Source organism: Cherax quadricarinatus, chromosome 61 (genome assembly GCF_038502225.1).
Source record: "Cherax quadricarinatus isolate ZL_2023a chromosome 61, ASM3850222v1, whole genome shotgun sequence".
Taxonomy (NCBI): domain Eukaryota; kingdom Metazoa; phylum Arthropoda; class Malacostraca; order Decapoda; family Parastacidae; genus Cherax; species Cherax quadricarinatus.
The window spans coordinates 3,256,338-3,282,306 of NC_091352.1; the positions used below are offsets into that span (position 1 = coordinate 3,256,338).

General features: G+C 39.2%; 1 protein-coding gene across 1 annotated transcript in view; it reads left to right on the forward strand.

Moving 5' to 3' along the window:
• Positions 1–303: 303 nt before the first annotated feature.
• LOC128699440 (L-asparaginase) overlaps positions 304–25,969 on the forward strand; it is a 33,547-nt gene continuing 7,881 nt past the window's right edge. Inside the window, exons 1-14 of the mRNA XM_053792186.2 lie at positions 304–375; positions 7,984–8,272; positions 10,434–10,554; positions 10,846–10,963; positions 11,573–11,684; positions 11,994–12,119; positions 13,980–14,190; positions 15,487–15,692; positions 16,597–16,689; positions 16,868–16,981; positions 17,920–18,132; positions 19,827–20,000; positions 22,520–22,693; positions 23,331–23,490. Of these exons, the coding sequence (XP_053648161.2) occupies positions 8,192–8,272; positions 10,434–10,554; positions 10,846–10,963; positions 11,573–11,684; positions 11,994–12,119; positions 13,980–14,190; positions 15,487–15,692; positions 16,597–16,689; positions 16,868–16,981; positions 17,920–18,132; positions 19,827–20,000; positions 22,520–22,693; positions 23,331–23,490 (1,903 nt within the window). The 5' untranslated portion in view covers positions 304–375; positions 7,984–8,191. The remainder of the gene's footprint in view (positions 376–7,983; positions 8,273–10,433; positions 10,555–10,845; positions 10,964–11,572; positions 11,685–11,993; positions 12,120–13,979; positions 14,191–15,486; positions 15,693–16,596; positions 16,690–16,867; positions 16,982–17,919; positions 18,133–19,826; positions 20,001–22,519; positions 22,694–23,330; positions 23,491–25,969) is intronic.

A 25,969-nucleotide genomic window follows, 5' to 3' on the forward strand; every position in this document is an offset into this window, starting at 1 on the left:
TACTTGCTATCTTAATAACAATCATGCTAAATATTAAAAAATATAATACTGCGTCTTAGCGTTACGAAAGAGAACAATTTTTCCAGAAATAACAAGTCATGTAATCCTGTCTTCCCAGAGGTGGGGCCGCCCCACCTTGCTCTCCGCCAATCACAGAGCCTAGTCTCAGTGACGTCACAAGGGATTCTTCATTCAGATGCCTCGCTTCTGGGACCTACCCCTAAAATTTAGCCAATCAGAGACCTCTGAGTGCCATGACGTCACGGGTAGCTCGTGTGGTGGATTTTAATCAATATATTTTAAATCAGTTGTCTGTTGGCCAGTGTGGTGAGTGTTGGCTACTGCTACCTCTATGTGTCCAGCAGGTTATCCTAGGTAATTTACACCGTGTATGATAATTGTACTTATCTGTACCTGTGTCTAAACTAATACTCAACACGTTATTAAAATTAACGATTTGTGTGTATCTAATGGAAATAAGTCAGTTTTTTTGGGTTTTCCTGGTGGGTAATTTATACATATGTGACTTATGTATGATAATTTGTACAACTATATTTGTGTATTTGTACCTAGATAAACGTACTTATCCACGGACCCCCATGGAAATTAATCTTAATAACCTAATTTGATTATTATAATAATAATCATCTATGTTAAATGCACATAACGGGACTTTTTATAAACCTATTAATGTGACCTCAACATCAATGTAAAAATATTTTTTATGTATACATATGTAAATAAAAACTTCCATTTCTTGTTAGAAATAATTTCACCACGTGTTGTGAATATTTGTGCTCACTTATGTGTGCTTGCATGGGTCGAGTCACAGCTCCTGGCTCTACCTCTCCGCTGGCTGCTACTGGCTTTAATTTTCTTGGAAAGATTTTCTTCGAATTTCTGACCTTGAAGATTAACCCAAGAATTGACTTTTCATGGGACTATACCTGTGTGTCCACACTGGCTGACACCTATATCCATCACAGTGTGGGGCGACAGGGAGGAGCTCCTGACCACAGGGAGGAGTACAAGATCAGCAAGTACAGGGACATTAGCCAACAGTATCAGTTTATCCCAGTGGGATCAGAAACCTTGGGATCATGGGGAAAAAATGCCACACGTTTCCTTAAAGAATTGGGTTCCAGACTCATCGACACCACCAGGGACCCAAGGGCAGCCACTTTCATGTTCCAGCACCTCAACGTGGCCATCCAGAGGGGAAATGCTTGTTGCATACTGGGCTCGCGTCCGGCTTCGGAGGAGCTGGAGGAAATTCGTGATCTTTAACACATTGTACCATTGTATTCATTTGTGTTTTATGTAAATGTATTCTTTCTATTAATAAATTTTCCCATAGAAAATAAAATATAGGGGGTGGTAGGAGAAGAAAATATTCAAACAGTTCCGGGGAGAACCTTGAGTTTTCCCTGACGTACGTTTATTATCTTCTCTGAGGATGAGGGTCCCCAGTCCAGCTATAGAGGTGGTACCTCCCTGTATACATACACACACACACACACACACACACACACACACACACACACACAGATATATATATATATATATATATATATATATATATATATATATATATATATATATATGTAAGGCTAAGAGCTGGTATCCTACTTTAGCTTATTTCAGAGCCCTATCTTAGGTATATTACTACTCCCCCAGGATGCGACCCAAAACATTCAACTAATACCCAGGTACCTGCTTACTGTTAGGTGAACAGGGACAGGAGGTGCACGGTTACTACACCTAGTATCTACTTACTGCTAGGTGCAGGTGACTAACACCCAGGTACCTACTTACTACTAAGTCTAAGGAGACATGAGTAACGTGTACACAGTGCTGGGGATCAAAGCAGTGTGTGAGCTGAGGATTCAATTCATAATATTCGAAGCTAGTCATGGTGGATCAGGGTCTGATCAACCAGGCTGTTACTGCTGGCCGCACGCAAACTGACGCACGAACCACAGCCCGGTTGGTCAGGTACTGACTAAGTGTCTGTCCAGCACCTTCTTCAAGACAGTCAGGGGTCTATGCTTATGCATGCTGGGAGGCAGTTGAACAGACTTGGGCTCCTGACACTTAGTGTGTTGTCTCTCAGTGCTTGCATGAAGAATAGATGAGACATTGAGACTCTCTGACCGCGGGTTCAAATCCCGCCCGTGGTATGGTTTGTTTGCAATTGTGTCATTACGATTTCGTGAGTCAAATTTATTCTGCTGTGCTCTCACTCCTCAGGTACCATATAAGACATTTCTGGTTTCGCAAAAGTAGATGAGTGACCGCACTGCCAAGCAGCATCAATGGTGTAAATATTAAGGGAGTAGTGGTTGTAAAAATAGATGAGGGAGTAGGAATGGTTGGGTGTGAGCAGGAGGCGCACTAGGATTGCCTACCATGAGGTTAACAGGTGGAGTACTAGGACTTGCTTACCATGAGGTTAACAGGTGGAGTACTAGGACTTGCTTACCATGAAGTTAACAGGTGGAGTACTAGGACTTGCTTACCATGAGGTTAACAGGTGGAGTACTAGGACTTGCCTACCATGAGGTTAACAGGTTGAGTACTAGGACCTGCCTACCATGACGTTAACAGGTTGAGTACTAGGACTTGCTTACCATGAGGTTAACAGGTGGAGTACTAGGACTTGCTTACCATGAGGTTAACAGGTGGAGTACTAGGACTTGCCCACCATGAGGTTAACAGGTTGAGTACTAGGACTTGCTTACCATGAGGTTAACAGGTGGAGTACTAGGACTTGCCTACCATGACGTTAACAGGTGGAGTACTAGGACCTGCCTACCATGACGTTAACAGGTGGAGTACTAGGACCTGCCTACCATGACGTTAACAGGTGGAGTACTAGGACCTGCCTACCATGACGTTAACAGGTGGAGTACTAGGACCTGCCTACCATGAGGTTAACAGGTGGAGTACTAGGACCTGCCTACCATGAGGTTAACAGGTGGAGTACTAGGACTTGCTTACCATGAGGTTAACAGGTGGAGTACTAGGACTTGCTTACCATGAGGTTAACAGGTGGAGTACTAGGACTTGCTTACCATGAGGTTAACAGGTGGAGTACTAGGACCTGCCTACCATGACGTTAACAGGTGGAGTACTAGGACCTGCCTACCATGAGGTTAACAGGTGGAGTACTAGGACCTGCCTACCATGAGGTTAACAGGTGGAGTACTAGGACCTGCCTACCATGACGTTAACAGGTGGAGTACTAGGACCTGCCTACCATGAGGTTAACAGGTGGAGTACTAGGACCTGCCTACCATAAGGTTAACAGGTGGAGTACTAGGACCTGCCTACCATGAGGTTAACAGGTGGAGTACTAGGACCTGCCTACCATGAGGTTAACAGGTGGAGTACTAGGACCTGCCTACCATGACGTTAACAGGTGGAGTACTATGACCTGCCTACCATGAGGTTAATAGGTGGAGTACTAGGACCTGCCTACCATGAGGTTAACAGGTGGAGTACTAGGACCTGCCTACCATGACGTTAACAGGTGGAGTACTAGGACCTGCCTACCATGAGGTTAACAGGTGGAGTACTAGGACCTGCCTACCATGAGGTTAACAGGTGGAGTACTAGGACCTGCCTACCATGAGGTTAACAGGTGGAGTACTAGGACCTGCCTACCATGAGGGTAACAGGTGGAGTACTAGGACCTGCCTACCATGAGGTTAACAGGTGGAGTACTAGGACCTGCCTACCATGAGGTTAACAGGTGGAGTACTAGGACCTGCCTACCATGAGGTTAACAGGTGAAGTACTAGGACCTGCCTACCATGAGGTTAACAGGTGGAGTACTAGGACCTGCCTACCATGAGGTTAACAGGTGGAGTACTAGGACCTGCCTACCATGCGGTTAACAGGTGGAGTACTAGGACCTGCCTACCATGACGTTAACAGGTGGAGTGCTAGGACCTGCCTACCATGAGGTTAACAGGTGGAGTACTAGGACCTGCCTACCATGAGGTTAACAGGTGGAGTACTAGGACCTGCCTACCATGAGGTTAACAGGGACTGTTTTGTTCACCTGGGCAATATGAGACAATATTTGTGCTAAGCAACGCCAAATTTGGGCAAACCTAAATTTTACAAGATAGGGGAAGGGATGAGGAGGGAAACTGATGGGGAGAGGAGAGGATGGGGATGGAGAAGTCACATGTTGCCATGAGAGGAAGAGAGTGAGAGTTGTTGATGGTGTCGGAGAGACGAGTCACTGGGTCCATGACGCCTCTTCAAAGCTCTCCAAATATCTCTCTTCAATACGAAGGGCTGACAGTGCTTAAAAATAACTTGTACGTATTTAGAAGTTTATTATTTCGCCTATCTGTATAACTTTATTATAATTTTTAAAGGGTGGGCCGGTATTTTTTGTATTAAAATTAGGTACAATCCCCACTGGAAATAAGTCAGACTTGTTTTTTTAGGATTATCCTAGGTAATTGTTACACAGTGTATGATAATTGTACTTATGTGTACCTGTGCCTGGTGGCTAAAGCTCCCGCTTCACACACGGAGGGCCCGGGTTCGATTCCCGGCGGGTAGAAACATTTCGACACGTTTCCTTACACCTGTTGTCCTGTTCACCTAGCAGCAAATAGGTACCTGGGTGTTAGTCGACTGGTGTGGGTCGCATCCTGGGGGACAAGATTAAGGACCCCAATGGAAATAAGTTAGACAGTCCTCGATGACGCACTGACTTTCTTGGGTTATCCTGGGTGGCTAACCCTCCGGGGTTAAAAATCCGAACGAAATCTTATCTTATCTTACACGATTTTTTTTTTTTTTTTAGTATTTCTTCACTTGCGATAAGCTGGCTGTTATAATGCATGAAACAGGATGGGTTTTCCCGTCATACTTCATTACACACAAATATTGGTTTTCTTGCAGACTCCAACATACTGGATGGTTTTCCTGTCATTAGTTACTCCATCACAAAGTATGACTTCCATGTCATACATGGAGGGGGTGTCGGGGGTCAACGTCCCCGAGGCCTGGTCCGTGACCAGGCTTCGTGGTGGCTCAGAGCCTGATCAACCAGGCTATTACTGCTGGCCGCAGGTAAACCGACGTACGAGCCACAACCCGGCACATAAGATAAGCTAAGATTTCGTTCGGATTTTTAACCCCGGAGGGTTAGCCACCCAGGATAACCCAAGAAAGTCATCGAGGACTGTGTCTTATTTCCTTCCATTGGGGTCCTTAATCTTGTCCCCCAGGATGCGACCCACACCAGTCGACTAACACCCAGGTACCTATTTACTGCTAGGTGAACAGGACAACAGGTGTAAGGAAACGTGTCGAAATGTTTCCACCCGCCGGGAATCGAACCCGGAGCCCTCCGTGTGTGAAGCGGGAGCTTAAGCCACCAGGCCACCGGGCCACCGGTGGCTAACTGTAGGTGCCTGTCCGGTTCCTTGAAGATAGCCAGGGGTCTATTGGTAATCCCCCTTATGTATGCTGGGAGGCAGTTAAACAGTCTTGGGGCCCTGACACTTATTGTGTTCTCTCTTAGTGTGCTCGTGGCGTCCCTACTTTTCATTGGAAGGATGCTGCATCTATTGCCAAATCTTTTGCTTTCGTAGGGAGTGATTTTCGTGTGCAGATTTGGGACTAGTCCCTCTAGGATTTTCCACTTGTATATTATCATGTATCTTTCTCGCCTGCGAGATACATTATAATATACAACACACAAGATAGTTTTTCCATCATAGAGGTTGAGTTTCCTCTCGTATTTCAGCAAACAGGAATTGTTTTCGTCATAATTCATGACACGTTGAGTGGGTTTCACAAGAGGTAAGCCAGTGGCTGACCTTGGCCACATTATGCAACCAAATCTCCTCTGAACGGGTCAGGTATAACTTACATCCGCGTCTGGAATCTTCCTTTCAGTTATAAACGTCCTGATCTTTATCAGTCCACTACTTCTAAAACCTTTAAACAATATATGAAGCGAAGTCGATTTTTTTTTGTTGCTGGGCTCACCTGATCAAATAAGTTTTACCAGTGCATTAGAACTTTCCACGAAACTAATAGTTATCCGTTATAAAGGTCAAGCCGATCAAGTGGTAAATGACCTTCCACAGCTCCTACATGATACGGAAATGGTCATGTGTTTCTTAGGGGTATGGAGAAACTATGACATTTCATGATGTAATTTTTTATGCTCGTCTCAAGATATGGACAGATAAGCCGGCGGAAGGTCTCGCATTGCCCAAGGCTCTGCATGACCCTTATGGCTGTCGCACTCCTGACTTGAAATAAACAAAATAAAAAAAGCGAAAGAAAATGCGTGAGAAACCTGCAATATGGTGGACACAACTGATTGAGTCACATGACTGCAAACTCTCAGTGAGCGGGTGAACTCGAATTCCTTGGATCAAGAGCCTTTTATCAGCGTCATGATATAACTAGGTGTGATGAGAACCCATCTAGCATGTGCCATCAATCTACTGCAATGTTCGTATAATCTTGCTAAAATATATGTGATTGCAGACAATATTGTTAGTTACTGAACGAAGGGTAAAAACAGATAAAACAGACCACCTGTATGTGGTTGAAGGGATCACGTCACAGCTCCTGGCCCTGCCTCTTTGCTGGTCGCTATTAGGTCGACACTCACTCCTTGCTCCATGAGCTTTACGGTACCTCTTCTTAAAGCTATGTATGGATCCTGCCTCCACTACATCACTCTCCAGATTGTTCCACTTTCTGACAACTCCATGGCTGAAGAAATACTTCCCAACATCCTTGTGACTCATCTGAGTTTTCAACTTCCAGTTGTGACCTCTTGTTGCTGTGTCACATCTCCGAATCTTCGTGTCCCAATCTACCTTGTCAGCCCTCGCAGGCGGGAGAGATACATGATTATATACACTTGAAAAGTACTAGATGGATTAGTACCAAATTTGCACACGAAAATCACTCCCTGTGAAAGTAAAAGACTCGGCAGGCGATGCAACATCCCCCCAATTGACATCAGGAGTGCCACTAGCATGATCAGAGACAACACAGTGTCAGGGGCCCAAGACTGTTCAGCTGTCTCCCAGCATACATGAAGGGGATTACCAACATACCCCTGGCTGTCTTTAAGAAGGCTTTGGACAGACACCTAGTCAGTACCTGATCAGCCGGTTTACCTGCGGCCAACAGTAACAGCCTGGTTGATCAGGTCCTGATCCACTATGAGGCCTGGAAACAGACCGGACCGCGGGGGTGTTGACCCCCGAAACCCTCTCCAGGTATCATTATCATGGCCCTGCTATCCTCCAGTGTTATAATCATGGGGGGCGCTAAACCCGTAGGGATTATACAACGTCTGTGGGGGGAGGGATGGAAGGTATTCAGGGTCAGTCCAGGGAACTGGAGCACAGAACCAATTCCCTAGATCAAGAGCCCCTCACCAGCGTCAAGAAACCTCTCTTGAGGGGTCCTCCAGTGGGACATACCCCTTAGCTCCGGGACTAGTCTTGTTGCAAACCTTTGCACTTTCTCTAATTTCTTGTGACGTGCTTGACCAAGTGTGGGTTCTGCACTGTGTGTGTGTGCTCACCTAATTGTGGTTGTAGGGGTCGAGACTCAGCTCCTGGCCCCCGCCTCTTCGCTGATGTGTGCGTGTATGTGTGTGCATTATACTGCCATCATATGAAACTGAAGATGTGTATTTCCTTGTAAATCTTAGAATGTGTGGTTTACATGTTATAAAATATTAATTACAAAGACGGCCACTAGCATGCCTAGGCATTTCCGGCAGATTAATACAAATTCTTACTCTATATTGATATAAGTTATGGAGCAGTACATTTGAATGTACATTATTAGATACATAAATAATTAGATACATAGTCTTCCAACTTGTCAAATGTTACTTGTAATACGTTTTAGAAATAAATCAGGTGGAATAAAAAGTGTGTGCACCTGCTGAGCTGAGTATATTTTATAAACCAGGTGCACCAAGGATGCCAACTAATAATGGAGTAGAACGTGAAGACAACAGGACTAGTCTGGCTCACTCTAGAATGGAATAGACTGTCTATAAAATAGCAAAGTAGGTCGTCTGTAGCTTGGCCTCGTCTCCTGTCACCCCTGGTGTGACGGGGCAGTCACAAGACATAACCTTGCTGGTGGAAGGTGGGAAAACCTGGCATCTGGCACTATGATGTCCCACGCCTCCTCCTTGGATGAGATCAGTGCCAGCTATGACGTCAAAACTGTGGACCCGGCCTCAGTCCCCAAGGTAAGGCCTTCATCACTCATTTAACAGGCACGTAAGTACTCCTGTCTTCTAATAACATGTTCATTTTTCCCCTTGTCCATAATTACTATCGCATTACAAAGTAAATGCGATAGTAATTATGGGCAAGGTCTATTATAGTGGAAAAATGAGCGTTTTATTAGAAGACAGAAGTACTTACGTACCTATTAAGATTATTATTATTATTATTATTATTATTATTATTATTATTATTATTATTATTATTACTATTTTATTATTATTATTATTATTATTATTATAATTATTATTATTACTTTACTTTTATTATTACAAGCATGGGGAGCGATAAACTTGTAAGGGTCATACAGTGCCTATAGGAATAGGAGGTATTAAAAGTTAAAATAAAGATTTTATTTATTTGCAAAGGTTACAATTACAAATCAAGTCACTATCATGCCGGGGAATTTCTGGCGGATTAATCCTAATTCTTAAAAACTACTTAAATCTAGACAAGATAAGAGTGGTTATCTTTTCAATAAATCATTATGTTAATAATAATGAAAGGTGGTCAAAGATGGGGGGGGGGTATAATAATAATAATAATCTTGTGGTTACACGTAACAAATAACAATATTACAAATAATGATCAAAACAGTTACTATTTTATGGATTAGCAGGTGTTTTAATAGATTAAAGGTTATATAATATTTGGGAGAGTTGCTTCAAACTGATTAAAGTTCAGGTTGAGTCAAGGACCAGGAACACAGATCCAAGTCCCTAAATCAAGAGCCTCTCATAGGCATCAAGGAACCTCCCTTAAAGTATTATTTTTTCATATTAAATCCTAGCAAAAGGAAATAACTACAGCACTAATAAGCGAAACAATGTAGATCATAGCCAAAATGAGCGATAAACAAAAAGATTTAACAGGAATTTAAAGCCAAGGTAAAAGTGTTTGCCATAAAGCTAACAGAATTCTTGGCTTCATATCAAGAAGTATAAATAACTGAAGTCCCAAGGTCATACGTCAACTTTATATATCTTTAGTTAAACATCATTTATATTATGCTACTCAGTTCTGGTCTCCATATTACAGAGAATGATGATGAAGTTGATTCCATGTACTAGAAGCCTTTCATATTATAATAGGCTGAAGGCCTATTGTCACAGGCCTGCAGATGATGGGAAGCTATGACTAAGAATACAAAGCGAAAACAGGAATAAATATAGGGGGAAATAAATAGCGTATTGAAATTATCTAATCAAGACAGGGCTCACAGTAATGGATTAAAGTTTGAGAAATTTATATTTATTAAAGGATGGCGGGAAGTGAGACACTTCCGCAATATTTGGGTATCTTATCCAGAATCAAGATACCCAGATGTTGCACAAGTGTCTCGTTTATTAACATGGTGGGAAGTACTGGTTTAACAGTAGAGTTGTAGAAGAGTGGAACAAACTCCCAAGCAGTATCACTGAGGCAACAACTTTGGGTAGTTTTAAATATAGGTTTGATGGGTACATGAGTGAGTGTGAGTTAAACTTGCCTAGCATGGGCCAATAGATATCAAAATAATATACAATACGGACAGGTTGATAAGTAGGGCACATTTGCAGCAGTTAAATATCTTTATTCCAAAATGTTTCACTTAAACAGTATGCTACTTCAGTCCAGTACATACCTGGCATTTGTTATGATTAGTGTAGTCAAATTGTATGTTAAATTTATAACGTTTTTTTTTTTTTTTTATTTTGTTACACAAATCTCTTCATACATCAGATTCAGTTATGTTTTATTGAAACCACTAATTCTTTTACTCATCAGTTTCATTTTTAAAATAAGGGAATATGCTACATATTTCTAGAGTAAGAAAATAATTAGTTGCACGATGATATTCTTTTTAAAAAAGTAATGAAGAGTTGTGTAAGAAAACTTTTTTATTATGTCAGTTTTTATTTGGTGAAATTTCTTAGGCTAGAGAAGATAAGAAATTACATTTTTGGTTTAGCAGTACCTCTCCTACTTCACTATACACATTATATACTTGTACATATATTGAGAATTTAATTCCTGTTTTAGGAATTAAAGTATTTGTGACAAGTGGTGAACAGAGTACAGACAGCCTTAATGACCCATGTGTTTTAAGCTCAACAAACTACTTAGTTCCAAGTACTCTTGCAGATTCTGTATGGGCACAAAGAATCAATAGAGTCGCTGGTGGACTTCGAGTGGACCCAGGAGTCCAGAGTACTTGTACTGTACACGGGAGGAACCATAGGCATGGTCCGTAACGAGAGGGGAAGTAAGTACACGCAGAATTCAAAAATAGGTGTGAGGATGACCTCTGTATAAACTGGATGACGCCCATTACCCAAATATGACTCCTTTAGGTTTGGTGCTCCCCCTATACTACATATCATAAGCCCAGCCCCCTCTACCTCAGTGATGCAAGAATGTCCGTATAGTCCTTGCGGGACTATATGGACAAATGTTGAACGTAACACTTGTCTGTTCTCATCAGGACAGAATCTGAACATTACTATCATGTTTCATCTAGACAGAAGCTGAATAAGACAATCATCTCTCATTATAGAGCTGGTGCCCATCCCTCAGGAGCTGGAGCTTAATATCCGACGCTTCCCTCACATGCATGACGAGATCTACTCAGCCAAGCGCTTCAACAGCTTCAGCAACCCTCCTCTCGTCCTTCCGTATGTCTACCTCTCAGATGCTACTCTTTCTGTCTCTTGCATCCTACTTCATTTTCCTTTGCTTGTACAATTTTTATAGTATTTTTATTGTGTTATCTCTTTTTTATGATCCAGAGAGTTTCTTGTCTATTAACCATTGCTTACATGACTCCACTTAGGATGGTAACATGTTAGCATCCTCTGTATTTTTATTTGATACTGTTCTCTGCATAAAATGTTTACATTTAACATTAATGAGCTTATCATTTTGAAAATGCAAGGGTGATGATGGCATGTCAATTATACTGTATGTATGTACTGTACTGTATTACCTGTTCATGTAATTGCATAGTATGTACAACTTTCACATGTTTAATCATTTGTCATTTTGGCCTTGTGATAAATTTTCTTTTTCACTAATGAAATGATCATTTCTATGAAACATTTAGCATTATAATTGTAACATAGGTTATCTGGTCTTTGAGCAAGATATCATTATCTTTTCAATACCTTTGTCATGTTAAGTTTTAGGAACTGTATTGTAGTTTTGTCAGTCACTCACTGGTAAAATGTAAAGGTATAATGATGATGATGTCATTCTGCCCCTGCCTGATAAATATTCATGTACAGAGACTGTAAGGACAAGTGTCGAGTGGTTTATTGGGTTTACGAGTATGATCCCCTCCTTGACTCTTCCAACATGACGATGGATGACTGGATTCGCATTGCTAAGGATATTCGGGTAAATGATGGCCTCTGTTTTCCCTTCTAGATGCAACAAAAGTGTATAAAAAGGAAAAGCTGTAATATATTTAATGTGAAGTACTGTATGGTTAATTTTACTATACCATTTTGAAATGTTAGTGCTCAGCCTTCATACTAAAAGCAACCTGTGCTTAAAACATTGCTCATGAACATAAATTTTTGCAGCTAACAGTTTTTTGTATGTTGTCACACTAAATCTGACCCACCTGATATCTATAACTGTATGCCATTTTAAATTTTACAGTGTCTCTTATTTATGGATGTTAATTTTTCAACTTATTCACAGGGTGTATATGAGATGTTTGATGGATTTGTGGTGTTGCACGGGACTGACACTTTGGCCTACACAGCTTCAGCTCTGTCCTTCATGCTTGAAAACTTGGGCAAGCCTGTTGTCATTACTGGTTCTCAGGTAATGTATGTTTAGTAGCTGTCACATTTTTTGAAGTACAGTTTTCTTAGTTGAAACATCTATAATTTACCTGTTAAAATTTGATATCTAGCACTTGTCTTACACACATGTTCCCTTTGAAGAAGACTTTAGATTAGTAACCCAAGGTAATCTAAAACAGTCAGGTAGTGTGGCTTATTTCTGCAATCTCGAGGAGTTAATTAATTACTTAACACAAGTAGTATCTGTTAACACCCCTCTGGGTTTTCTTCTATTTTCTTACTATTTTTTTCAAGAAGTTGGCTGTCTTCCACCAAGGCAGGGTGACCCAAAAAGAAAGAAAATCCCCAAAAAGAAAATACTTTCATCATCATTCATCACTTTCACCTCACTCATACATAGTCACTGTTTTTGCAGAGGCACCCAGATACAACAATTTAGAAGCATATATAAAGATAGTATATAACACATCCCTCCAAACTGCCAATATCCCAGACCCCTCTAAAGTGCAGGCATTGTACTTCCCATTTCCAGTACTCAAGTCCGGCTATATAAAAATATAATCGGTTTCCTTTCGTTTGATACCCTCATCACCTTCCTCTTATCTATGTTCACTTTCAACTTTGTACCTTTACATACCCTCCCAGTACTATTTCTTGTTCTTGTTCATTTCCTCTTATCTCCATGGGAAAGTGGAACAGAATTCTTCCTCCGTAAACCATGCGTGTTGTAAGAGGTGACTAAAATACCGGGAGCAAGAAGCTAGTACACCCCTTCTGTATACGTGTACGTATATTACTAGTTTTAAAAAGAGAAACTTGTTTTTCTTTTTAAGTCACCCTGACTCGGTGGGATATGGCCGGTTTGTTGAAAGAAAAAGTATCTGTTAACTACTAGGTGAATAGGGGCAAGAGATTTAAGGAGAATTGCTGATATATTGGAAGCACTATATTGGGTCTGACTTCCACTAAATATTGGTTACTCTTGCTGAGGGCTAGGACACATATAAACTTTATTAGTTATTGGTGAAATTTAGCAGTCCTGATTTCCTACTTATTTGTTCTTTCTTGGAAGTACAGATGTATGTCAGTAATATAAGTATGTACATAAAATTCACTCATACTACTGTGTATACTACATATCAGGACAATAATATCAATAATATCTAATATCAATCCAGTCCTGAAACTCTTTCCTGATATGTAGTTATATTATTATTATTATATTATTATATATATTTATTATTATTATATTATTATATATATTATATGTAGTTGCAACAGAACTCGTAGACATTACACTAGACTACCCCCTCTCCAACCTTTTCGAGAATGACCCCTATTCTTATTCTTCATATATTATACTTGTGATCATAATTTTGTTTTAAGGCTGCCCAAAATGGTTTGTATACAGTATTAAGGGACTTTCTATAAAGCTGTTATATATGTCAATCAACCTAATTATATAATATACTGTATCCCAGTTTATAGAAATTATTTTTTTCTTTTGTTTATTCATCGTCATAATTTTTTACTGGTTGCTTAGGGAAACCTCATATTTATAGAAGACAAACCTTTGTGTGTTGTTTCACTGGATCTGAACACTACCACCATGTTACTCCAGCACATCCTGACCATTTGTGTAACCTGAAGTGGAAATTATGAGGGCACTAAAATGGTATGTTTTCTTGGATGCTGATGTAATACAGTATCTTTTCAAATAACTGCATTTATTGAAAATGTACTGAAAATACTAGTGTGCTTCATCATCGATTAAAAATGAGTTGCTGCATTTTTGTGCCATTACCAAGTTTTTCTCCAATCTCTTCACATTTCTATAGTTTATTCAGCTACCTATCTAACACTTGCAAATACACTTCAGATCCCCATTTTTGAGACTCGAAGCGATGGAAGGGACAACTTCATTGGGGCAGTGATAATAGCGGGGAGGTATACAATCCCTGAAGTGACAGTATTCTTTAATAACAAGCTATACCGTGGGAACCGCACAACTAAAGTATCTACGGGCAGACTTCAAGCCTTCGACTCTCCAAACATGTCCCCACTGGCTACTGCTGGCATCTCCATCCAGGGTGAGTTATATAACCACACATTTTGAGGATGACTGGGAAGAGGGGTAAGGTGTATCCAAATGGCATACTGTGGGCAATACCTGGAGTATACCTGGAGAGGCTTTCTGGGATGAACGCCCCTGCAACCCCATCTGAGACCAGGCCTTGTGGTGGATCAAGGCCTAATCAACCAGGCTGTTACTGCTGGCTGCATGCAAACCAATATATGAACCACAGTCCGGCTGGTTAGGTACTGACTTGTAGTGCAAACTTTTTATCTAGATGCTTTGCTCTGTCTAGAGTTTTAACAAGTTGAAACTACAAAAAAATGAAATGTGGTCCAAATAAAAGCTTTTTCTGCTATGTCTCTCTTACAAAAAGATAGGACTGAAGAAAAAAACAGAAATAAGGTAGTGAAAAGCTATTCTGCTATGTATCTTACAGGCAGATAGGACTGAAGAGGAAGAGAAATAAGATAGTGAAAGCAATACAGTATTGTTTTCAGAGAAGGGGAGAGAGAGAGTGAGAACCTTTTGTTTTTGTTAAGTTGAGAACATGATTCCATATTCTTATGTATGACAACAATAATAATTTTCTTGGAGTAAATGAGAGACTAATTATCATTATCCGAGCAAAATGTTTTTCACAATCATTTTTTTTTTTTTTTAGTCGTTTTGAATTGTGTATTCTGTCTTTGAGGTCCCATGTATGAAACTTAAACTTTAGGTATTAGTTGAGAATTTAGTAAGAGTTAGAAAACAAATTAAGAAATCTGATTAGGTTTTGGTAAATAATAGTCAAAATCAGTTTGGAAATATAATGGCGTTCTCATTTTGGTGTCAGTACTCATCTCTAAGTGTGTTGATAATACTCTTGGAAGTTAATTTTTCTATAAAAAAATGGCTTCCAAGGTGAATTTCCAATTCACTGCCTGCTATAAATGTATGCAGTATATACCTGGAGGGGGTTTCGAGAGTCAGTGTCCCCGCAGCCTGGTCCATGACCAGGACTCACGGTGGATCAGGGCCTCATCAACCAGGCTGTTAATGCTGCCTGCATGTAAACCAACGTATGAACCACAGCCCATAATAATAAGAAATCACAAGAAGCTTATGTGTGTGTAGTTGATGTAAGAATACTCAGCAAAACTAGTCAGAGTTTATCAAAATGACAGAAGGGGACTGGATATGTTAACCCTGAGGACACCATTAATTGAAGATATTTGTCTTCAAATTACTGTACAGTACAGTACATATGATTTTATTTCATAAATGTAAACTTGGAACAGAATATATACTGTACAGTATTTCTTTTCAGTTGATTACCGCTCTGTGTTTCATCCAACCTGCCTGAAGAAATTTACAGTATTTGACAGTCTAAATCGTCACGTGGGTATTCTGAGGATATTTCCCTCTATATCTGCTGAGACTGTTTCTGCATTTCTCCAGCCTCCTATGGCTGGAGCTGTCATTCAAACTTACGGTGCTGGTAACATGCCCTCTAACCGCACTGACATTATCAAGGTAGGCTCTTTATTGGTACTCATGTACATTTTTTTTATGTATTGTCATTTTCTTTTGCAGTGCAGAATGTTACTCAGTAAAATGCACAGGTGTTTTTTGATACATATTAATTGCTCAGAGTCTTTGGACTAATTGCAAAAACAGTTTTATTGCTAAGCAGCTATGAGAAAGAAAGCTGTTGAATGCATGACATTGAGAGTAATCCCATTACCTCTGTGTTGTACTGTGTTTGCTTAGACTAGTTTTATTTTTATCAACCTTAATAAGAAAGAAATTTGTTTATTAAGAAAATGACTACGGAAGAGATGATTAGTATCTTACAAGATTATCTTAAGAGGCAGCTACCCTAACTCTTTATACTCTTTATTTTACAACAGTATTTCTGTATGGTGATACATATGGGATGTGTGAGGGAAGGAGGGAGTAGAGGTTATACTGTACTATTATCAACAGGCATATATGTATGTTAATCGGGGTGGAGGTGAGGTGTTTATGGAATGAGTACGTATACATATTAGATGGGTTGGGATGATGTGGTTTGGTAGGTTAACAGTCAACCACAGTGTCTCAATCCTCTTGATAGTTAATGTTTTTATCTTTGAGATTATTATTTTCAGTACTATAAAAATGTAATGTACTCCCCTGTTTATGGTTGCAGTGGTTGATTCATAGCTCCTGGCCCCTGTCTCTTCTTCAGTCATCTTACCTTGGTGAGAGATGGCTGGTGGGTGTGTTAAGAACATTTTTTTGACATGCTGGCTGTCGTCCACCAAGGTAGGGTGACCCGAAAAAGACACTTTTACCATCATTCACGCTATCACTGTCTTGCTAGAGGTGCACAGATATGACATTAGATGTTTCTCTAAACAGCAAATATAATGCAATATTTTGTTCAACTTCATAGGTGCTGGAAGAAGCAACTGAGCGAGGAGTGATCTTGGTTAACATTACTCAGTGTATGCACGGCTCTGTAGACACCATTTATGAGACAGGAGAGGTGGGTTTGACTCTCTACTGCTAGAAATAAACAAGATGGCACTCACAGCTAAAAATCATGATTGTCCATTGTAGCTTAAGATTAGTTGCAAGTTGGATGAGTATAAACTGTTTAAATATCATTACAATTTCTGCATAATATTTTCAGCAGCATATTGCTTTTCATTTGTTTTTCTCAGGGTCTGGTGCAGGCTGGAGTGATGGCAGGTCTGGACATGACACCTGAAGCAGCACTTACCAAACTTAGCTATGTCTTGGCCAAGAAAGAATGGGACAGTGATGCCAAGAAAGCGGTTAGTAGAAATCAGACAACTCATCAGAACACAGAGGGATTTATTATTATTATTACACTCAGAACTAAGCACTAAACCCACAAGGGTTATTCAGACAGAGTGATTGCAATGACTGGATGTCGCAACATGTCATAACCTCTGTAACTGGGAAGACATTGCACAAGCTTCAAGCTTAACGTATGATAAAAAGGATTTTAAACGCTGTAGTTTTTTGGAAGCTTGGATTAGCATTTTTTAATCAAGATAAGCTAAAGATAAAAAAAAATACAGTATTTTGTAAAACTCATTGCTTTTGTTTTACTCATTATAACTAGGAAATAGAATATGACTATTTTTACTTACTTATAACTGCACCATTTAAAATTAATATATAAGAGGTAACCTCTAGATACTGATAATATTTTTCTTCTGTAGTTTATTATTTTTTATTTACTGTAATTATTATTATTATATTTTGCTATATACTATTTTTTTTTTCAACAAGTCGGCCGTCTCCCACCGAGGCCTATTATTTAATGTGATATTGCTCGTATTTATATTCAAATCTTTTACAGAAGTAGTATGAACTGTGCTCTTTATGAAAGCAGCAATTAACCAGTATTCCATAAGTGTTAACACACTTACAAATAATATAGTAACTGGTTAGCCAGACTTGAGTCCTGGAGGTGGGAAGTACAGTGCCTGCACTTTAAAGGAGGGGTTTGGGATATTGGCAGTTTGGAGTGACATCTAAACTGTCGTATCTGAGCGCCTCTGCAAAGAGGATTGTGTATGAATGATGGGGAAAGTGTTGAACGATAATGAAAGTTTTTTCTTTCTTTTTGGGTCACCCTGCCTCAGTTTGAAACAGCCGACATGTTAAAAAAAAAGTAATAACAGGATAATAATTATTAGCTAATTTTATGATTGCATGTCATAAAGTAATTTTTTAATGACAGATGATGACCACAAATCTACGAGGTGAAATGACTGTAGTTAACCAGGAAGATGAAGAGTCGAGGGAATTGGATGTCATAAGCTCCATAGCTCGTGCTCTCCATCTGTCCTCTAGTGAAGATATTGAACATGTCAAGGAACTTCTCATTCCCACACTTTTCTTCTCTGCAATTAGTAATGCCGACTTAAAACGGCTGGAAGAAATTTACCGTAATGTAAGTACAGTACTGTGATGTAAGCTCACTACTGTGGTTGCTACTCCCCTCAAGGAAGGTTCCTTGATGTTGGTGAGGGGCTCTTGATTTAGGGAATTGGATCTGTGCTCCAGTTCCCCGAATTAAGCCTGAATGCCTTCCACATCCCCCCCCCCCCAGGCGCTGTATAATCCTCCGGGTTTAGCGCTTCCCCCTTGATTATAATAATAATAATAATGTGGTTGCTACTTTGTCACTGTATTGAATACGTGTATAAGAAGTCACACTTATTGTTGGTAGCTTAGATCATTTTATCATGTCTGTAGGCCTGGGGGCTTTTGATATTTGTGAACTGATACAGTCAGTAACTACTGTCAGCGAGAGCTGTTCTCTAATATGATATGTTCACATTTCCTGCTTCAGACAGCCACTACGGTAAGTCTAGTTTATCTAGATTGTGCAGCTCTTCCTACTGCACCTTATTTATTTATTTTCACAATCCTTCTTGCTGGGGTGTAAAATGATTTACAATACTAACACACTCATAATTTTGATCACATTATTATAAGACATTCATAATTTGAAGATTTTACTTGGATGTTTGTGCTCATGCTTGTCTTTTTGTTTGTTCCATGAACATTTAGAATGACAGGTAAGTTCCTTAAACTTTTACCTACCAGGTACATTCAATATACACTTTACTTCCCTGCATGTTTCTTAATAGTTCTTATTAATGTTTTATTTCCAGTGTAGGTCTAATTAACGATTGGAGCCGTGAGGGTGATGATTCCCAGAATAATTAACAGATATAACAGTATTAACACTACACTTGGTGTAAACTTATGCAAATTTCCTGTGGAAATTTGACCAGTTGATACACTTGCCGCTAAGTTTTAAGTATGTTATGTAGCCAACCGCAGTATTTAAGTCAATTAGATCATCCAGCACTAGAGATTTAACTTCCCTCTCACACACAGGTTCATAATAATATACAGCTTTCTGTCTTATTATCTCAGCACTAAGTGGGTCACCTCTCTTTGTTTTTCCTCAGTTCACACATTCAGTAACTGTTCTGTCATTTTAACCTATTTGTTATTCATTGCAGTAGGTTTTTTTTTTTTTCTAATGGTATGGACAGTTAATTCTCTGAGGCCAGAGTAATGGGCAGTTTGCAGCACACATCCACTTCCTCAAAGCATACATCAAAAACTTCAGTCTTCTTTGAAGTTGTCAGTTTCATGCTTAATTTTTTCTTTGCACTTCCAGCATAACTAGTTTTCTGTTGGATGCCATGGTTAATATCCAGAGATGAGGTAGGGTGCATAAAATGTCTAGAATTATTCAATAAACATAGGGGCACTGAACATGCAATTTAGGGAAAATTACACACTGTGTATCCATCCTGGATGTCACAAATCACTTGATTCCATACTGATATTTTCACACATTATGGCATGTGCATTTGAGGGCTCTTCAGAAAAAAATTGGTTAATGGTTGCAATTTTTTAATTGTTGAACTCATATATTCGGGCTCTCATAAACCATGGCTCTGTGGTATACTTTACTGTACATGCATTAATTAATAGATGAGTAGAGAGTCATTAATTTCTTATAGTATATGAACACTTGAAATTGTATAACATTTATTAAAATTGTATTCCCAAAAAAGTGTTAAACCTATATAGATGTACTGTACAATTTGTTGTGTGTTGCAGGGTATTGAAATTAACCTGCAGGATGCCTCTGGCTGGACAGCTTTGCACATGGCATGTAATGAGGGACTGACTGATGTGGTGACATGGCTGCTGAAACATGGTGCCTCGGTACACATCAGGGACAGGCTGGGACGGACACCCCTCAGTGTGGCCATTGAGAATGATCACCACAAGGTACAGAGAAAATCTTATGCTATACATACAGCATTATCCATTAATGATGATAAAAGCATTTTAAAATTTTGGCTTCTGAAGTATTACTATATTGTGGAATGCTATTGTATTTCAGAGATAATTAAATGGATTTCTATTATCTAGCATAAGGTAGTACAGTGGTACCTTGAATTTTGAACATCTCCCAACTCGAACAATTATATAAGTGTATTTTTGTAAGTGTATTTTTGGGGGTCTGAAATGGACTAATTTACATTATTCCTTATGGGAACAAATTCGTTCAGTAACAGCACTTGAACAGCCTTCTGGAACAAATTATGGTCGAAATTCTTGCTCCCAACATCTTGCTCCTGGGGGATTTCAACCTTAGGCACCTAAAATGGAGGAACATAGCAAATAATGCTGTAGCAGAGACAACACTAGGAGGCAGCTCAGATGAAAACTCGCACACACACAAGCTTTTAAATCTCTGCACCAAATTCACCTTAAACCAACAAATAATAGAGCCTACAAGATTGGAGAATACACTGGACCTCATCTTCACTAACAATATACTCAGATCACAACATAATAGAGGTTCAGACATGTATGCGCGGGGCCCCAGACCGACAAAATGTGACCAGTCATGAGGGAGCTTTCACCATTTCAACTTCAATAACAAAAACATAAAGCGAGCTGCTAACCAGACTGAGAGTCGAAGACCTAAATGAATTTTTTATGAGAGTGCCACAGAATTTGGTAGACGCAAATCTGTCTGACATTATCCTGGCGCCAAATGACTTCGAAAAGGCGATAAATGACATGCCCATGCACTCTGCCCCAGGCCCAGACACATGGAACTCTGTGTTCATCAAGAATTGCTAAAAGCCCGTATCACGTGCCTATAACATCCTGTGGAGAGGGAGCATGGACACGGGGGTCGTCCCACAGCTGCTAAAAACAACAGACATAGCCCCACTTCACAAAGGGGGCAGTAAAGCAATAGCAAAGAACTACAGACTGATAGTGCTAACATCCTATATCATAAAAATCTTTGAAAGCAAGATTGCCACCCTTCTAGATACCCATCGGTTACACAACCCAGGGCAACATGGGTTTAGAGCAAGTTGCTCCTGTCTTTCCCAGCTACTGGACCACTATGATGCTCTAGAAGACAAACAAAATGAAGATGTAATACACACAGACTGCAAAAGCCTTTGACAAGTGTGACCATGGTGTAATAGCAAACAAAATACGTGATAAAGGAATAACAGGAAAAGTTGGTAGATGGATCTATAATTTCCTAACAGATAGAACAGAGAGAGTAATAGTAAACAGAGTAAAGTCTGAGGTGGCTACCGTGAAGCACTCTGTTCCACAAGGCACAGTACTCTCCCCCATCTTGTTCCTCATCCTCATATCTAACATAGACGGGGATATTAACCACAGCGCTGTGTCTTCTTTTGCAGATGACACCTGAATTTGCATGACAGTGTCCTCCATTGAAGACACCGCAAGACTCCAGGCAGATATCAACCAAATCCCAGTATTTGAGGTGTTTTATCGCAGTTATGTGTGCCATGAAGGTTCTCTACATTTTCTAGGTCAGCAATTTCACCTGCCTTGAAAGATGCTGTTAGCATGCAGCAATATTCCACCCTAGATAGAACAAGTGACCTGATGAATGTCATCATGGGCTTGGTATCCCTAGATTTGAAGGTTCTCATTATCCATCTTGTCATTTTTCTAGCAGATGCAATTGATACAATGTTGTGGTCTTTGAAAGGGAGATCCATTCACATTATCACTCCAAGGTCTTTTACGATGGTTTTTTTGCTCTATTGTGTGGTTGGAATTTGTTTTTTATTCCGATATAGTTATAATTTCCTCACATTTTCCATATCGGATTAATTGAAATTTCTCATTATTGAACTTCATATTGTTTTCTGCATCCCATTTAAAGATTTGGTTGATGTCCGCCTGGAGTCTTGCAGTGTCTTCACTGGAGGACACTGTCATGCAGATTCAGGTGTCATCTGCAAAGAAAGACATGGTGCTGTGGCTTATATCCTGGAAGAGCTTTTCTGAGTAGCAACCTCAGAGTCTACTCTGTTTACTACTACACTTTGTGTTCTATTTGTTAGGAAATTATAGATCCATCTACCAACTTTTCCTTTTATTCCTTTATCACGCATTTTGTGCGCTATTACACCATGATCACACTTGTCAAAGGCTTTTGCATGAATTTTTTACATGAATTACAGTGTGAATTACAAATATTTTACAGCGATGACTTACATGGATAGCACAAACCTAAGCAATGCTAGTTTTTAAGATACAGTAACATACTATAATGATGATGATAAAAACTAGAACAGCATTTCTCAAACAGTATACTGCAGCCAGCAAGGAAACTGTGTGCAGAGAAAAACCTTAAATGACTGGGAGGTTGTTTGACAAATTACATGTAGCTAAACTGAACTATCAGTTGTCAGACTTATACCGTTTATGCTTCTATCTGACAGCCTCTTTACCTTCAGGTAATTGAGCTGCTATTAAAGACGGGAGCACATCTTACTGAATCTACACAAAAACTTGGGGAGGAACTTGTGACAGCAGCAGGAGTGAACAATAAGAAAAGGCTTATGTCGTATTACCTGGCTGAAGCAGACCTCTCTAACAGTGACCCTTGTGGCCGTACTGCCTTACATGCTGTGAGTACTGTACATCATCTTATTTTTGTCTTGCTTTATGATGTTACTTCAGCTATGCTTCTTTTTGTACTCTTGCAAAGATTTAGCTTTCTGACAATAATACAGTATACCAGAGCTGATCTACATATAATGTTATTCAGTTGCATCTCCTTAGCTCACATCTCAACCCTTAAACGGTCCAAAGAGATCGATGTTCAAATTCATAGTGCTACAAAAGTAGATCTACTTTTTTTTACATATTTTCAAATATAACAAAAAAAATGTAGATAAAAGTTTTTTTTACACGTTTTCAAATGTAAAACAAAAAAGATCTACTTTTTTTTACATACTTTCAGATATTGAAAAAACGTATATATACGTTTGGACCATTTAAGGGTTAAAATACCAGCTAGTGGAAACTCCAACTTCATAACCCTGTATAATATATTGTATATAATTTTTTCTTTTATCTATATAATTTGGAGATATAATAAGTACAGTCTTTATATTCTATATGAGAAAGATTTCTAGTACAAATAATAACCACTTCACAATGCCTTTACAATTTCCATTTGTGCTTTTTAAGAAAACAAAGACTACTAAATTTATTTTCACTTGGCTACAGTATTATGAAACAGTTACTTTAATTTTGTTACAGGCTTGCACAGTGGGATCAGTGGAATGTGTACGTTTCCTTTTGGATGCTAATGTTCCTACTGATGTGCGTGACCGTACTGACCTCACACCAGTTATGTGTGCTGAGATCAATAACAACCAGCACTTGGTGGAACTGATAGCTGCCCATGAGGAGATAAATGGTGAGAAGATCCATTAGTCTGAAGTGTTGTAAATTAAGCAAAAATATTTGCATGAGTTTTAATAATGTAGACATCCAGAGTACAGTGCTGTATTGTAAAGGTAGCAGAAATTGTTGTCTTTATAATACCAAGTCCTGATCTTTGTCTTGCCTGACTCCACCAAAATATCATCACCCTCAAGAACTGCAAGCCATCCATCAGATCTATCACCCTGAAAGTGTTGTCACTTATCAATACTCAAGTGTCTGTTGTAATGGCAGTTATATATAGCTAGTATTCCTTGTGTATTCCCCATGGGGAAGTGGAACAGAATTCTTCCTCCGTAAGCCATGCGTGTTGTAAGAGGCGACTAAAATGCCGGGGGCAAGGGGCTAGTAACCCCTTCTCTTGTATAAATTACTAAATTTAAAAAGAGAAACTTTCATTTTTGGGCAACCCTGCCTTGGTGGGATATGGCCAGTTAGTTGGAAAAAAAAAAATTCCTTGTGTATATGTTCTTGGGGTTGTTAGACCACAAAAGCTTATGCCTTATTGAGCCCAGCTTCCCAGGAGTCTGGGAAAAATATATTGGACAAATCTGGTTGGGAATTATAAAGAACAAAGTTTCCTCGAAAAGAGAAATGGGAACAATACGTCCTGACAGAGCAAGACACCCCATACACTTCCCACCTGAGTTAACAACAACAATAATAATATCTTTATTTCTACAAGTACATGTACAAGGTATACAGGCCTAGCTGACATCAGTGACATACTACTATATAGAAAGCCGCTTGTTATGCAGAGCATTTCAGGCAAATTAAGTCAGCTTTGTCCCAAGATGCAACCCACACCAGTCGACTAACACCCAGGTACCCATTTTGCACTGATGGGTGAACAGGGACAGCAGGTGTCTTATGGAAACAAGTCCTGATGTTTTCCAGCCGTATTGCAGATTCGAACTCCAGACCTCAGTGTGTGAGCTGAGTGAGCTAGCGATTGAGCTATGGGACACCCGGACACCTATTATATGGCACGTCAACCAATTGGTCAGCAGCAGGCACTGTTATGATGAGAAATGTTTCAAGAGAGAGAGAAAAAAAAAGGAAAATTTGACACTAAGCTGAAGGCAGGGTAGGGCAAGATGTCTGCACTCCAGCAATGCCATTACAGAAGTTCTTGTGTGTATAATATCAGTGCTAGAAGAAATTGCAGTAATAATGCAATGTATTTAGAAAATAAACAGAGTTGGTATTGAATTTATGCCTTAAATATGCCATTAGTGCCTGTGGATGTTTTGATGTCGTAGTCTCAAATGAAACAGTTGATACATTCATTCATATTTAAATCTGCTTTAATAAACTGACAATTTAATCATCTCTGTAGATGCAAAATTAGTTTCCAAGCATAATTAAAGTGTTTACCAGGTAACAATAATGTAAGATATATGATTGCTACTCGCTCCCATTCAATTTTGTAATCATATTCCTTTGTTTTGATATTCTTATGGGAAGATAATGTTTGGTAAGTTCATTTGTTTTTTACTACTCGACACACTGATGAAGAGGCTTAAATGATAACCCTCTTCAATACATTTTTGCACTATTTTTTTACTTTTTTATCCTTGCTTATAAGCTTAATTATCAGGTGTTAATACAACAGTCATTTCTTTATTTTTTACTTTGTATATGTTTCTTGTCCTATATAAAGTTACTGCTAAAGATCTTAAAATATTACACTCTTATAGTGGAAATTTTGTTAATGGTATCTTCACCTATTACTGCTGTTAGCTTACACTTATGATTGCTTGTTAGTTTAAGAGTGATATATTTTAATGTGTATGTTTTAATGAAAAGATAATAATATAATATATACCCAGAAGGGGTCAGTGTTAACAGATACTGGTCAGACTATAGAGGCTAAAACACAAAATTTTCAACACTATGTTTGATTAAGTACTGCTGTGTCTACAACTGTGTATTAGCATGATAAGTCTCACTGCTGTGCTTGTTGCATGTCTTCTCTGTGGTTTGTGTGTAAACTTTTTTTATTGCATGTTGGTTTACCCTCACAGGAAGATTCTTGGTGCTGGTGAAGGGCTCTTGATCTAAGGAATTGGACCTGACCTCCTCTTCCTTGGGCTGAACCTGATTGTCTCCCTTTCCCCAGGGTGACCCCTATGGGTTTACGTCTTTCCCCCTGAATATAATAATAATGTTAATGAATATTTAACCCTTAAACTGTCCAAATGAAGATCTACGTTCACTCGTGTAGCGCTCTAAGTTTTATTTTACATGCCTTCATATGTAAAATAAAACGTAAATCTACATTCAGAGCACTAAGCGAGTGAACGTAGATCTACGTGTGGACAGTTTAACAGTTAATGAATACTAATGCTTACTTTTGTATTAAAGCATGATATTTCTTTAGAAAAGTGTTCAATTTAGAAAAGTTTTTTGCTGCTAGTGATAGTGATATATGCAGACTAAGCAATAATAAT